The following is a 15,548-nucleotide window of genomic DNA, read 5'->3' on the forward strand; positions in this document are numbered from 1 at the left end:
TTATAAAACATTGAGTTTTGTAACAGGCAGGGTGTCGCTAATCCACTTAGAGTGAGTGAGGATTGCCGTGCGGATCATCCTGGAGCTTCCATGTCGCATTGTTCAAATTAGTCTACACGGTCACAACAGGGCCGTTGCTGATTGAAAAACCTGACTGGAGATCGTAATGAGTGCCAGTGACTGACAGAGCACTGTAAATGTGCCATGTAGCTATGAGTACAAGGACATATGTAACATGCATTTAACAAACCCTTTTAACACCATTCACTAATACTTTAGGCTTTCAGCTTACTGGTGATATTTAGAAAACTGGGGAGAGAAAATAATTACACCAAAAATAATGTGTGCACTGACCAGATTTTCAGAAGAAATATGTTTTCGGCTGCTGCACACTGTAGTAATTAATCTACTCCTTGTTTATTAGCCAAAAAACATTTGAATCATGTTAATTATGAATGATAAATCAACAAACACCCATGAGCAAGCATACTAAAAATGCCAAGATATGTTGCATTAATGAATTATTGAATGTAAAATATAAAGCAGCTTAGTGTCAGTATATAAATGAAGGTACTTCCTTACTTTGTAAACAATCTGCATTGAGCAGGTCCTGGCACTTCTCATGGCATTTAACCCCACACTCAGAGCAGCGCATCCCCTGCCGGGCGATGCCCCACAGCAGGCCCTCACACTCATGGCAGTAGGTGGGTGCAGTTGCTGTCCACACCTCGAAATTATGGGGTGTTGTGGATGAAATTGGGTAGATCAGTGCCTGCAGGGTTTTCTTGAAGACGTGTAGTTTCTGAAAGAAAGAACAAAAGAAAGAAAGAAGGGGAATTTTTAAAAATATGAGAAATAATAAAGGTATAAAGACAATGACGGAAAAGATGCGGGGGCTGAGTGGATCGAAAGAGATGCTGCTGCTGTTGTTAAACTCTCGTGGCACTATAGGCCTGAGAAAATGAGATTTCATAACAACTTCAAAAGTTAATAAAAACAAGTTTGTACTCAAATTGCTTTTCAGGTGTTCCCTACAACTTTAGATCAGTACTAAAGGAAGAGTAATACTTTTGCAACTGCTGTGGGAACGCAACTGTCTGAAATTAGAAAAACGTCTGAGTAAACTAAGGTGCATTCAAGGCTGGGTGGAATTTACAACACGTGTCTGCGTTAATCTTGGCAATTATATAACTTGACTAAAAAGCACTCTCATTTGGTACTGCAGCATTTTTTTTTGTTTCTTTTTTCTTGGACAAAGTTCCTTCCCTTTGTCAGCTATAATAAATCAGTCTTAGATCTCATTAAGCTTAAATTAACAGCATCCTTAGCCCACAGGCCTTGTTTCCATTGAGTTTTTTCCTGGCTAAAGTGTTTCTAAACCAAATACTAAATTCTACAAGACACCTGCCTGGACTGATTGGTGTGTAACAGAAGCCTCTTCAAATCGAATGCTTTACTGCAGCAGCCTTGCTATGCACAAGGACTAGAAAACTAGCAAGGCCTTGCCAATTTTTGAAGGCAGAATCAATGAATGCTGTAAATAAGGTTCTTAAAAGTGAGCATTATCCAGATTGAGAGGGAGAGAGAGAGACAGAGAAAGAGAGGGAACGAGAGAGAGAGAAAGAGTATGAGATGTATTGCAGTTAAATAAATCTTCAAGAGGTACTTGTTCACCACCTCTACTGCGCTCCACTCCTCACCCCTTCTTCTCCACCCCTCCCTCTGCTGTCAGCCTCCAGTGTGTTGACAATGTGCTTTAACACCTGAATGGTAGCTCTGCACTTTACCGAGACTGCTGCACTGCCTGCTGACACACATTCAGCCGGAAACACACACACACACACTTGCTGAGATGATTAAATGACACCAGATGACAGGACAACACGGCTATCTAACATTGTGAAACTTTGCTGATACAACACAGAGGCTGCTGAACCCTGGAGGACCTCTAATGAAACATAGTTGGAGACAGAGAGATTTCCCTTTTAATCTGAGGATGATGAGATGAAGCAGATGTCTGAGATTTATCCACGACCTACGCACAGCCTCCACTATGGCCACACCCAGAAGGCTGCTCTTCGCTAAATTTAATACTGAACTGCCTAATACTGGCAGAGCCCGCAGGATATGAGTGAATCAAAATTTCTTTCAGAGACATCTCACTAACGGTTTTTCTCAGTGAACCCACTTAGCTGGCAAATAATTGATTTATTTTTCTAATTTAACCACAGAGCAAATGCTTTGAGTCGCAGTGAAAATGTGCAAAACTCAGTTTGTCTGTTTCTTTGGCCATTACACAAGTAATATTTTATTACTGGTTCCACTATCACTCTCTGTTCCTTCCTCTGCCACACATCACACAGTGCAGCAGATGTGAGCAGAGTGTTGCATGTGTGAGTCCCAAGTGTTAAACTGTGAGGTAACCCTGGTGATTTTGTGCAAGACACTACTGGATTGATTGGCAGCCTGTGTCTGTGCCTGAGAGCAACATGACAGAGAGGAATCTAATCTCAGCTCCTCCTTTCACCCCTCCTTTTCAATTTCACCACCTATTGTCCTTGTCAACCACTTCATTGACACAGCCATCCTGCTCATGCTGTTTCAGCCTTCTACATCGCTAATCTCTTGCACTAACCAGTCTATTGTCTCCCCTCTGACAAGGCTTTTTATTGTTTTAAGCACAAATACATTTTAGACAATTGCAAGCATTTTGAAGTTTATGTCAGGCTAGATTTGAAAAACTGCATAAAATCATTTGGATCAAAATCACAAGCAAGCATTTTAAAATCAATAGAGCATATTTTGCTGCTAACGACCTCCTGGATTATATCTGAACTGACTTAAGCAACACATCACATCTCATTTCCAGGTACTCTTTGAAACGTGTCAGATCGTAGCTTCCTTCCTCCTTTGTAAAAGTCCCTGCCTTGTCTCAGCAGGTAAGCATGGCCTCACTTTATGTTGACAGTCACCGTTAAAAGGCTTGAGTGCTGCGATCACATGCAGCTCAGAACATTGAGCGGACACGCAGGCAGTTAGCCGGCCCACACGTAATGTTTCTTTCTGCTCTAAAAAGCAGATGCATGGGAAACACGACACAGAAAGAGACAGCATAGGGAGATAGGGAAGTCTATATGTTCTTAAAATAAAATGAGTCACAATAAATTGCATTGTATTAAAAAAAAACAACTGGAAGGCGTAGTCCAGAGAAACAATGAGAGGATGGAAGAAGTAAGCACTATGAGTAGAGTGAAACATTTCTCCAGGGAAGGCAGTTTGTTCACCACGGCTGCCTGCGCAGTGACATCACAGCCCCAGGGTCAAAATGACAAATCCCTTTTTGCCCTGATCTTCTCTCATTCTCTCTTAATTCCTGTCAATTTCTCACCCTTCCTTTACTAGTCCATTCTCCTCACTTAAATAGCATATGGTTGTTTACTGAGTGCTCTCAGAGTTTTCACAGGGAAGCACTCTCCTGGACTTAATGCAGCAGATGAAACTCTGACATCTGCTCGTCCTACTTTCTAAGACCACACAATCTACAGCTCTGCTCAGAAGTCAGCTCCCCCTGACCAATATTAAGACCAGTTTGCTCCTAATCAGCATACAGCTCTTCGAACCCCTAAAGTCTTCACACCACAGCACAAAGTTATTCAAGAATCAGCTCTCTGTACACCAATTAGGATGCTGCATCATTCACATCATTTCTCCTTCATCTAGGTCATGAGTTGTTCATCCCTAAAGCTCCTTTAACCCCTTAGCAGTCCTATTAGTCCCCTAAACCATCCAATGTCCCGTGGGCGGTACGTCCGACTGCTAACAGTTTAAAACGATCCATGGTTATTAGTAAGCAATCAAGACCCCTGTCACCATAGGGAAACTGGCCATGTGGACCAAGAGGAACAAGTCAAGCGTGTGAAACTTATGAGCGACACAAGCATGTGCACAATCAGTGTGCACGAACTGAGAGCTGCATTTAGGACCTTTTGAAAAGATTAAATCTTTGAGCAATATGTATACAGAGCGCATTTGAATCCAGTAATCTTGTAGGCTTAGGCATCCCCTTGTTGCACATCAACGGATGTGAAATTGTCTGCTTGTTTGTCTTGCTGAGAAGCTGCTTTCTCCTGCTGTTTGCCTCCTGTTACGCTGTCTTCCCTCTGGGAGGGAAGAATTGCAATCCATTAATGCAGAGAGAGCTTTAGAGGTCACAAAAGTGTCTCACACCATCAACTGAGACATTTTGCCCTTTCTTTAGATCTCAGTCATCCTCAATATGCAGTGCTCATTATTAATAGTCAAAATAAAATAGTAGGACCACTGCTTAATTTCTGAACTTGGCCACATAGTAGCTGGTCACAAAGACCAATTCTTTAAACTAAAGCTGTCTATTTGTAAACAGACAGACCAGCACGCAGACAGATCACAGTATGCTATATCTACATGTAAGAAGTAAAGTGGCCTAGTAATGTAATCCTCACATTTTGGAACTCCGTGTTCCTGCCAACATGACCCAGCACCCTGAAGTACAATGGCTGCAGCACACAGCACAGCTCTAAAAGTTTCTAAGCATTTCAGTACCAGACTTTCGAAATACAGCCCCCCCAAAATAGTCATAAGGTGGATCTAGCACCCTTTGTCCCTGTAAAGCCTTCCATGTTCCATTAATAGTACATAATAGCCACACATCGCAATAACCACATAATGACTTCCATGTACTCACCAGTTCCTCGTTATTCAGGGTGGACCTGTTCACCAGAGCGAACGAGATGCCTGCCTTTCGAGCAGTTAGGGTCTGATGGAAGAAGAGGACAATAAAAGAGAGATGAATTCACCAACCCATTTTACCTATCCGGACTTTTATGCTGTATTTTGGGGGGATTTAGACACAGCTTTAAACGATGTGTTAAGGAGTAGAAATATTTAATTAAATGTAGAACAGATTGACTACCACACGCAGATTTACTTTAGTAGTTTAATTGAACATTTGAAAACATTTTTTTAAACAGAGAATATTACTTTAGCACAGGGGGAAAAGAAAGCAAGCTTACCAAAGCCTGTAATATCCAAGAGATCATGAATAAAGAATGAAAGAAAAAATGAGAGAAACTGAATTAGACAAAGAGTAGGAGGGGGAACACTGAAAGCATAAACAGCAGAGGAATTGAATTTCTAATCCACAGTGAGAGCATAGGTGCTTCAACTGCCATGCAGGACTGCTGCTTAGGGCACAGAGCTCTAGAAAGATTCAACTATTTATCAAGAGAGATTAAACAGCGGTTGCATGATTCTTTATCCATTCATGCACTAGAAGTAACTAAACTGCAGTCATGCTTGACATTTATATTCAGTTTTCTGTTGGATGAAGCTTTGATCATATTTTCTGCTGTCTGCTCTGCACATTAGTTTGACACAAACAGAGAAACACATGGCACACACATACACACACACACACACTCACGTATGAGTGAAGCCAGCTGTACTGCACAACACCGACTCACACTCAGGCACGCACACGCACACATCTGCCCAGACAGTCACAAACTTATGTGAACAAAAACCAATAGACACCCACACAAGGCACTCTCACAAACACTGACATGTAACACACATACATTCACACTAATACACACATTTACTTAAATTAGCTGTCATAGTAATATCCACTGAGTTTGGGTGAGCAGAGACTGATAAACATTTATCCCATACTGAGGAAAATTACATAACAGAGGAATGCAGACATGGACAGCTGACAATATTGGATCAGTCTTTACCACGACCCTCTTGTCTGCACAGCCCAGCTATGGTAAAGATCCATGGAAGCCATGGAGAATGTAGGAAGGAACGTGACCTCTACATGAACCGTGAGTGTTGATGTAAGTTTATCAACATGCACCAGCACTGGTGAGGTTGCTGCGGGCAATACAAGAGGACCCTGTGACCAGATGTTGTCTATTCAGCTACAATATAGCATTCAGTGCTTTGTGAATCAATCTTTAACTTTTGATATTGTTGTTGGGTTTTGTTTTGTTTTTTGCATCCCGCCATAATGTGGGGGAACTTTGCTGTCCGTTCCAATCAAACGCTGTTGCTGCCCTGAAGCAATCGCACAGCAAATGGGGGACATCGACAAAGGAGAGGCAATGAAAGGGGACCAATTAGTTTGCTGACTACTGACTTCATCCCATGTGTAAAAGGCTTGCTCAGTGTCACTTTTACATGATTTAAAAGCCTCACACAGTTAAATCAGAAGTCAATGAAGTCTCTCGGATATATTTTTGGGCTGAGTTGTCAACATTTCAAGTTAAATACAATTTTTCAACACCTGCCGAGCAACAGAAAAAGCAAGAAAAATGGCGAACATCGGCGAGGCTGAAATCTGACAACTCACTGAAAAATATTACCCATAGCTGTTATGGGTCTTTGTAGGAATGGCAAATATACACCAAAATTCAGAAGAAAATTTAAAAAACGACAACCCATACTTACCAAGACATTGTTGGTTATTAATTTCATGAGAGATATGGACAAATACAGCATCAACTCATGTTGTTCACCGTGATATAAACATTCATCAGCATCTATGTGCATGACATCAAATTGCATTATCATTTACACAAAACTCATTTTGTAATATTTTAAAATAAAACCAATCAAGGAAGGGCATTCGACTTAACGAGTATACCAAGCAGTTTGTTTAAAGATCTGATTTGTGTTAATATTTGTTTGGTTTTGGCTAAAAAACATGAAGAGGACACAAAAACACATACAAGACAGACATAGTGTGCAGTACATAGTGGACAAACAATTATAGACACACATGAATACTACTGGCATCACAACAGACTGTTGTCTTTCAGACAGACTAACCATGTGGCACAGTGCTAAAGTGGACTTGTTTGCAACATGCCGCTCTGCGGGATATCTTATGACACATTATGTTGCAATAAAAGCAAATGGCGGAGCATCATAGTGATGCAATGTCTTAAACACTCTCTCCAGGCTAATTAATTAAGCGACAGCGTTATGGCTAAGGTTAGATTTTAAATACCCACAAGGCACTGCTCTAACAGAATAGCCAGATATTTAGGTGTTTGCTTTTATTACCCATCACCTTTTTATTGGCTTAATTTTGCCACAGTGAATGTCTAAGTGACACCTAAATTTATTTCGAATAAAATGTCTGTATAGTCGGCTCATTTTTAATTACAACAATCATAAGCTATAAGAACTTAAAATGCAAACCTGACACAGTCAGATTTTAATGACAAATTCTTGGAGGTTATTATATACAGGATAGTACAGGACAATGATGAGAAACAAACAGTGCCACTTTGAAACACTGTAACAGTATTTTTGTCTACTACAGGGGACCCCCTGCTCATACTTACACTGAGAATGATTCCACTAGTGTGTTAAAACATGGGGTCACTTAGATAGATTTGACATAAATCACACATAACCTTGTTGAGGCAGATGACTCACCAGGTCTCGGACAAGAGGCACTGTCCTCTTGCGACGTAAATCTGGCATGCTGTCAATACCATAAAGAATACTGCCAGCCCTGGAGAAGCAGACAGATTTAAGGTGTATTAATATCATAATAATGCCATGCTGTGGGAGACATTACTACAGGGAAAGGGGGGCCTTGATTTACACAACTGTCAAACCCCATGGATCATGCCTCCTTCTGAACCTGTCTTACCCCCTTCCACTTTGCTTGTTGTGAACAAACACTAGTAATAGAAATAATCCCTCTAACCCCCTGCTGTACCCATAACCTCCACTTCTTCCATGTTATCTATTTTTTTCTAAGACATACCAGGGGTGATGGCTATTACTGACACATATTATACTTGTTATTATTTATATTATATACAATTAATACATGTTGAGTCTGAAACTCAACTTGTACTCAATAAAACTCAAATTCTGAGGGCCCAGTGCAGAAAAAAAATTATGCAAATTTTCTCTGCACCTCAAAAAACATGAACTTTAATGTCAATTTGTGTCATGTTTAAACACTTCAGCTCCAGTTATCTGGCTCTCTCTATTTTTCAATTCCCTTGTGCTCACTACTTCCCCACATGTCTTACTCCAATCCCACGAGGCTCTCAGTGGCATCACCTCAACTGTCACTCAAAGACTCCACAATGACCTCAACCTAACATCGAGGCCCCAATGCCTCCATACAGATAAAGCTCCTCAAGCTTCTCTGTCAGCCTTCTCGACGACATCAGTGATTTGACCCTGAAGATACACAGCATGACAAACTGCACAGTCCTTTTCCTCATCCAGGAGACCTGAGCTTCCCCTCTCTTAATGCTTGGTGTATCCTGCTGTTACACTGCATTGTCTACACTGTCATGATATGCAGTGGGGTAAACTGAGGCTACGTTTGACAGTTTATCACATATATCTAAGCAGTTGGGTTCATTCGCTTGCATGGACACTCGCATTACTTAACAGGAAGTTAATCAAATACGTGACATATATAAATAGTGTGAAGTCATCCTCCTTCTAGCAATCCTGACAGGCCTGTAGGTTTATCTAAATGAAAATTCATTTTCATGGTCACAATGAAAAAAAATTGCATGTATGGACTGAGGAGTCAAATCTAATTTAAAAAACACGTTTAAAAAGGCTTTGATACTACATAATGTTGTTTCCACTGGAAGTTGCGCTTGTATCACCATCTTTGGTGTTGTTGAATATTCCTATAGATTTCATTCAGGATTCATTGAGTGGCATGTTTGCCTTTTAATGGCTGCATTATCCCCCTATGGTATTTGACCAAATAGCAAGCGTGGTAGTTTAATTGGGGCTGTATGCCAGCAAAGCAGCATGCCTGTAGCCTTTCAGCTACAGGTGAGTGAGCATGAGGGTACAAACAGCACAGCAGCTCCAATTTGAGTAATTGTGAACCAATCAGATCAGTACGTGAGCTACCACTCACCCCCCGGTCTGCAAGCCGAGCACTTTGGGATCCAAAAGACTGCGAGGCTTCAGAGAGAAGAAACACATAGTGTAAAACAAGAACTACAAAGAAGAAAGCACTCAAACACGCACAAGGAAAATGGGAGACAATTTAGATAGAAGAAATAAACACTATAATAACAAGAACGTGGGAAAATAGGTACAATAGGAGGGCAATTCAGGACAAGATAAATGATAGGAGCAGAATAATATCGCACAGGGAGAAGAGAGGAAAGCACCACAGGCAAAAGACAAAATAATTCCACATCAGTGTAGTTTGTGAGTTTTGCCGCTCTCTGCGCTTTAGGCCACATTTGCCTATTGTGTAATGCTCCCTTCTCACTGACCAAATGTGAAATTTGAAACATGTATAATTTTCTAAAAAAAAAAAAAAAGGGAATAAAGGGATAACCAACATAAGGGCACATGCTGCAATTATCTATCACACCTACAAATATCAATTTGATCACGCACACACACATTATAAACTCCACATTCACAAAAACACACATGCACATGCACAGTATCACAAGTGTCCAATTATCTGATGATAAACAGTGGCTTAAAACCTGAGTATCCAAAGCACTGGTGTCTGAAAGAAGAAAATGACAAGAACATGAAGTTTTAGAAAGGATCAACTCACTAGAATAGTAAACACTTATTTAGGACATTGATCTATTATTACTGCCAGATTACACAATTCTGTTTTGCCAAACAATTTATGTCAAAATGAAGAGAGAGTTAACATTTTAGGGAGAATTGCTAAGAACAGAAAAAGACAGTAGAACCAGCATAAAAAAGAGGGTTCCTAGCTAAGGGCTAATAGATGAAGATTATTTCTTGGACACAGAGTAAATAAACGAAGTTTGAAAGAAAAATGGCTGTGATCTATAACATTACCTGAGTTAGGAAGACATGGGACATTATGTAAGCAGTTGATATCGTGTTGCTATTTTAGAGACAAACTGCAAGAGGGCAAGCCCTTTAAATAAGTCAGACTGGAGAGGTGTAATTACTGTGCTATTGATCCATAGGTGATAAATGGCAGCGTAAACATGATCTTATGTGAACAAATAGAAAGCAGCTGTTCACAAGAGAAAGATCAAATTGCCAGCCTGTTTAAAACAATAAACCTACTGTTGGTTTTCTTGTTGGTGCATCACTAATAGAGAGAGAATTAAAGGTAAAAAATAAGATAACGACTTGATTTTGTTTCTATGATTTTGATTTTGATTATGATTTTAATCCTACACATTTATTGAAAATGAAGTGGTTGACTTTATCACAATTATTTTATAGTTATAGTTAATGTTTTAAGATAAGTGACTGCCATGGAAGCGTTTCAAAGCGTTAAAAATGTTACGCAACATTGTATAAATTCTTGAAAAGGTTGATTTTGTATTGTTACTCTACACACAAAGAGGAGCTCAGCAGTCAGTGGGTACCATGGACAGCGACCAACTAAACTACTTTGTGCACAGCTATACGAGATAGAGCCATCTCCTCCACCTTCAAGTCTGTAGCTGCTCTAGATAAAGCCACAGCACAAAGATAGGCTATAGGCTGCAGATATAAACCTCAATTCATAGGTGCCTTAAATCTGTGGAACAAAAACGTAACTGATTGGTAGGAAAGCTCAGCGTGTGTGTGTGTGTGTGTGTGTGTGTGTGTGTGTGTGTGTGTGTACATGCCTATCTGTGTGTGTGATGTGGGCAAACAGCAGCAATAAATCCAGCATTATGGTCCTGACACACATGGTCACACCGTACATAGATCAGGGTTCTGAAGCAGAAAAGCTTCACATAGCTTTCAGTATTACCAGGACTGATCAAAGCCCCTACACATCCAAGAACGCTTGTTCTACTGTGGACACCAAGTATAGGTTTAAGCATAAAGAAACTAGTGTGTTTTCGCATTTTTACAGATTTTTTTTCACCTTACATCACAATGAGTTTACCATCATCTGAGTGTATGAGAGCAAAAGGACATTTTCAAGCAGCTCATGACCGATACAGGAAATTAAGCTAGGAATGTAGAGCTGATCCCGTGACAGTTTCTCATAACCCTTCTCCTTACACTGAAGATTCACATATGAGTGTTAGGAAGACTGAAAAAATTGGAAATGAACAAATCCCCAATGTATATGGTCGTTTAATGTGTTCCGAAAAGCTGAAGTCTGAAAGCTTTAACTAGTTTTGCAGCAAGGTATATTGAATAAGTCTGACATTAACATTACTTAGATAACATCTGTGGCCATATCATATTGCATTTCCAATATACCATGCTTTACTCCCAGAGTATGTATGTTTGGCTATATTTCCTTCATCGACAGCTTATCAGTGTTCTTAAACGGTTGTATATTGATGTCAGGGAACATTTTTGGTTTCAATAGATCCATATAGCCTATATCATTTACAATCATCTTACTGCTGACTTCAACCCTGATTTTGGGTTCAATAATAACATCTAATGCTTTAGAGATTCACATTTTACTTGTGTACGAACTGAGGTTTTGTTTTTAATAGCCTGCAACAGACCAGAACACAATTTACTACAAGTGAGCGACCATCTTTGAACAGAGGCGGTGGTTTACGACACCAACTGTCTGCCACCTACAATCCAGTTTTGAGATATCTTCCCAGACGCCTTAACGTCCACTCACACCCTGGGCCATCTGACCTCAGGAAATCACATGGTAGGGTGGGGCCAGGTTTCACAATGAGCTCACCCGAAACCCTGGCTGATTGTGAGCCACACCCGTTTTCACATCTTGGCTCATGTGATTAGGTAGAGGATCATCAGGGGGTCCTTTGTCCCACAGGGTTTACATCTGGGACTCTTCACCATTTGACCCTTAGAACTGAAGAAGCTTCTCGGATGAGAGGTGAAACATCTTCAAGCGACTTAAAGAAGTCCAGACTCTTTTCTTTCCAAGCTCCTTAGACTACAATGACCTGGATGACTGAGAACCTTCACAGACAACTTTCAATACTATTGATCTTCCTCAGTTACCTTCAGTAATCACGTCCTCCAAATAATTGATGTGTCTCCTAGGTCTCATTTTTACTAGACTAGGGATTCAAAATTAAATGTTAAATATTATCAGGCTATGTACCACAGGCTTTTAAGATGGTTGTAATTAATACATTTCTTTAAAAGCCTTTACTTCACCCAGCTGTCTTAGCTAATTACAGACCAATCACCAACTTTCTTTTTATTTAAAAATAATTTGAAAGAGTAGCTGTGAAACAGCTAACTCATCATATGCAAAGGAAGGGTTTGTTTAAAGAAATTCAGTCAGGATTCAGAATTAATCACAGTATAGAAACAGGGCTCATTACTAATGACCTTCCTATGGGCTCTGACAGTGGACTCATCCCTGCACTATTCCTGTTAGACCTCAGTGCAGCATTCAATACTGCTGACCACAATATCTTACTATATTTTACTCCTCCCTTCACTGCCAACCAGTTGTAGCAGTTCTACGTATTTATATAAACAAGCCTGCCAATCCTATGTTCCTACTTTTCTCAATTTCATATACCTATGAACTATAAACATTTAAATAAAAATAATTTATGTACACTAAAGAACTCCTAATTTATAATGACTATGACAAGTCTTAATGCTCTACTGCAGTACAAACTGTTATAGTGACAAATGCTTTTTGTTCTAACTTTTGTTCTAACTATGACTCTGTCTTTGAGGCTGTGGCAGGCTAATGTCAGTGAATTCATTCACTTATTCACAATATCATAGAAAAGAAATTTCTGAAGAAGTGAACCAAGATCAGCAAAGATGGGTTATCAGCCCCTATATATATAAGCAAAGTTTTGTTTGTGACATTGCAGCAACTATTGTCGCAACTTATACTAATAGAGAACAACGCTGGGGCAAGTAGAGGGTAAAAACTACAAGTATAAAAAGTATGAAAGGATATAGGGTATGATTTTTAACCAGAAAAGAAAGCCATTCAAAACAAACAAACAAATAAAACATGTAAAGGAAACCATTATTGATTTTCCAGTAGCTTTTAGTAAATTCAAACTCAATAGCAAACGTTGGCAATAATTATGAAACTGAAAAATATAAATGAAAAATATGAGGTGTATTGTCTGAGGATGCAAAGAAAAAGAAAGTAAAGAAGAAAAGTAAAGCTGAACCTTGTATGGATAGTGCACAGCAACTAAAAAGGGTTCAAAGGAGATAAACACTTGGCATTGTTTTTACTAGGTCAGTAAGCTTGATACAAGAGAGCATTTTAAAACAAAGCGTCTTTTCAATGGCTGCATGGGGTGGATGCGTGTGTGGGGAGTTACCTATTGACACTTTAAGTGTTTAATCTGAAAACTGCAGCATCTCAAAGTTGGGAGTGTACATTACCTGTGAAGAACAAGTTTTCACTTTAGATCCATTTTTCCCCCCAGCAACAACACAAAGTCAATCAATATTTTGAATTGGAAGATAACACTTTAAACAACAGCAGGAGAGGCCCTCCATTCCCTTTATCTGCATTTTTCATATCCACACTTTCTTGAGAAATGGTGAACTAAGCATAAAGAGGGTCTACCTCCTTTGCTCCCCCAGGAACAAGCAGCAAACTTCAGTAGCGGTAGACCTCTATAAATATTCCAAGCAAGGCTGACCTGGTTACAGAATGCCCTTGGGAATGTGAATTAGCATCTGAATACAGACGCTGCTGTAGCCAGTTGAAGACAGGCCTGGCAGGAGTGGCAGTACTGCTGAGACTCCTTTCACAGCTCCCACACAGACCAGCCAGCACGCTCCAGAGCACGAGAATGATGAGCACATATCAGCTACAAGAGATGAAGGCGTAAAGCTAATGAGGGTGGGAGTAGGAGCGTGTGAGTGGGAGGAAATGTGGGGGGCATATAGATTGTGCATGCATCTATGCGTCCTTCTCCATAAGCACCACAAAATAATACAATTTTTTTAATTACAATTTGTGTGTCTTTTTCAAAAAACTGTGAGGTAACATTTCAGGTGCCAAACACATCTGATAGTGTTTTAGATGACGCCGGAAAGAGCAGGCGATTATATTTTTGTCTTGTTCTATTATGTGTTATAATATTTTATTAACACTTTTTACACAACTATATGATTGAAGTGCAGATTTTCTGCTTCCATTGAAAGGGTTTCACCAAGGCGCAGCAATAACTAGATGTTCAACAAAAATTGGACAAATGAACATAATGTTAAACACAAGGATTGTTTTAAAGACTTGACGACTGCCAAAAGTCTAGCACCCATGGACTGCACCAAATGCTGAGTTTCCTCCCTTTAGATGCATGCCTAGTTGGGTTAAAATCAGGTGAATGACTTGACCATAAAGCAATATCCCATTTCTTTGCCTTGAGAAACTCTTAGGTTACTTTTGCAGTATGCACTGGATCATTATCCATTTGCACTGTGAAGCTTTCTTCAATCGGCCTTGCAGTATGTGGCTAAATCTGAGCAAAGCCTTGTCCACTTTACAATTGGTCCTGCTGCTTCTGTCAGCAGTCACATCTTCAATAAACACTAGTAACCTAATTCCACTGACAGTAATACATGCCAATGCTATAACATCACCACCACTATGTTTGAAAATGATGTGGAATGCTTCAGAATATTAGCTGTTTCTCTCCTTTACCATACTTCTCTCTTCCCATCATTCTAGTACAAGTTCATCTTGGATTCTTCTGTCCAAATAAGTCTCTTTTATCTATTGTATCTTAACTTTTTAGATGTTTTTCTTAACCAAGGACAAAATTATGCAATTAACCACTTTAACCACTATCATCAATAGTATTGCAGGCTTTTCGATGATGGATTCCTACATTTTACCAGATTATTGATCTGACCACTCAACTGAATATTTTACTATCTGTCTGATAGGTTTATTATTGTTTGGGGTTTTTTGGGGTTTTTTTTTAGCCTAATGATGGCCTCCTACACTGGCATGTCTTTGGACCTCATAGTAAAATTTCTGGTAAAAAGCTACAAAATACAAGTTAAACACTTGCAATCAACTCCTGATATTTTTTCTGCTTAATTTGTCATGGAATAATAATGGATCAGGGCTCGTCTTATATGAAAATACATGCTAAATGTCTGATTATTTTTGCTCCTAAACAGTTAACGTACTACTTTAGTTAAACATTTTGAATTAAAACTTTAGTCACATCTTGATTGGCTGATTTAAAACCACTGTGATGGTGCAAAGGGGCAAAATTTATAAAAATGCCCCAAGCTTGTGGCATGGAAAAATATGCAGCCAAAAGAAAACGAGTGCAAAGAAAAATCAATTTCACATGTCTGTGTGGTTACCACTCTCTTACATTTCCACTACACATTTCAGTCTTTGATAGGTTGTCACAAAACAAACCTGAATAATGAAGCAAAACAGCACAAACACATAAACATCATAGAAGGTTTTAAAATTTCTGTACTTTTAGGTGACAGAAGGAGACATGTGGCCTGGTCAAAACACAGAGAGCTGCACCCTAAAAGATCTTTAAATATAGTAAACATACCTTGTGTGCCACAGACTGCTCCCAAACACGAGGGGG

General features: G+C 39.5%; 1 protein-coding gene across 5 annotated transcripts in view; it reads right to left on the reverse strand.

Moving 5' to 3' along the window:
- Positions 1-15,548, reverse strand: part of LOC102293801 (protein unc-13 homolog C) — a 113,164-nt gene that overhangs the window by 79,784 nt on the left and 17,832 nt on the right. For 2 of the 5 annotated variants that reach the window (XM_005912870.3, XM_005912873.3), the window contains exons 3-8: positions 9,546-9,568; positions 8,957-9,003; positions 7,486-7,564; positions 5,052-5,057; positions 4,724-4,795; positions 583-802 (exon numbers count right to left, since the gene is read on the reverse strand). In XM_005912870.3, coding sequence (XP_005912932.1) covers positions 583-802; positions 4,724-4,795; positions 5,052-5,057; positions 7,486-7,564; positions 8,957-9,003; positions 9,546-9,568 — 447 coding nt within the window. The remainder of the gene's footprint in view (positions 1-582; positions 803-4,723; positions 4,796-5,051; positions 5,058-7,485; positions 7,565-8,956; positions 9,004-9,545; positions 9,569-15,548) is intronic. The other 3 variants (XM_005912871.3, XM_014333147.2, XM_005912872.3) reach the window with 2 other exon arrangements.

Source organism: Haplochromis burtoni, unplaced genomic scaffold (assembly GCF_018398535.1).
Source record: "Haplochromis burtoni strain Fernald_Lab_line unplaced genomic scaffold, NCSU_Asbu1 Contig_2, whole genome shotgun sequence".
Classification (NCBI taxonomy): Eukaryota; Metazoa; Chordata; class Actinopteri; order Cichliformes; family Cichlidae; genus Haplochromis; species Haplochromis burtoni.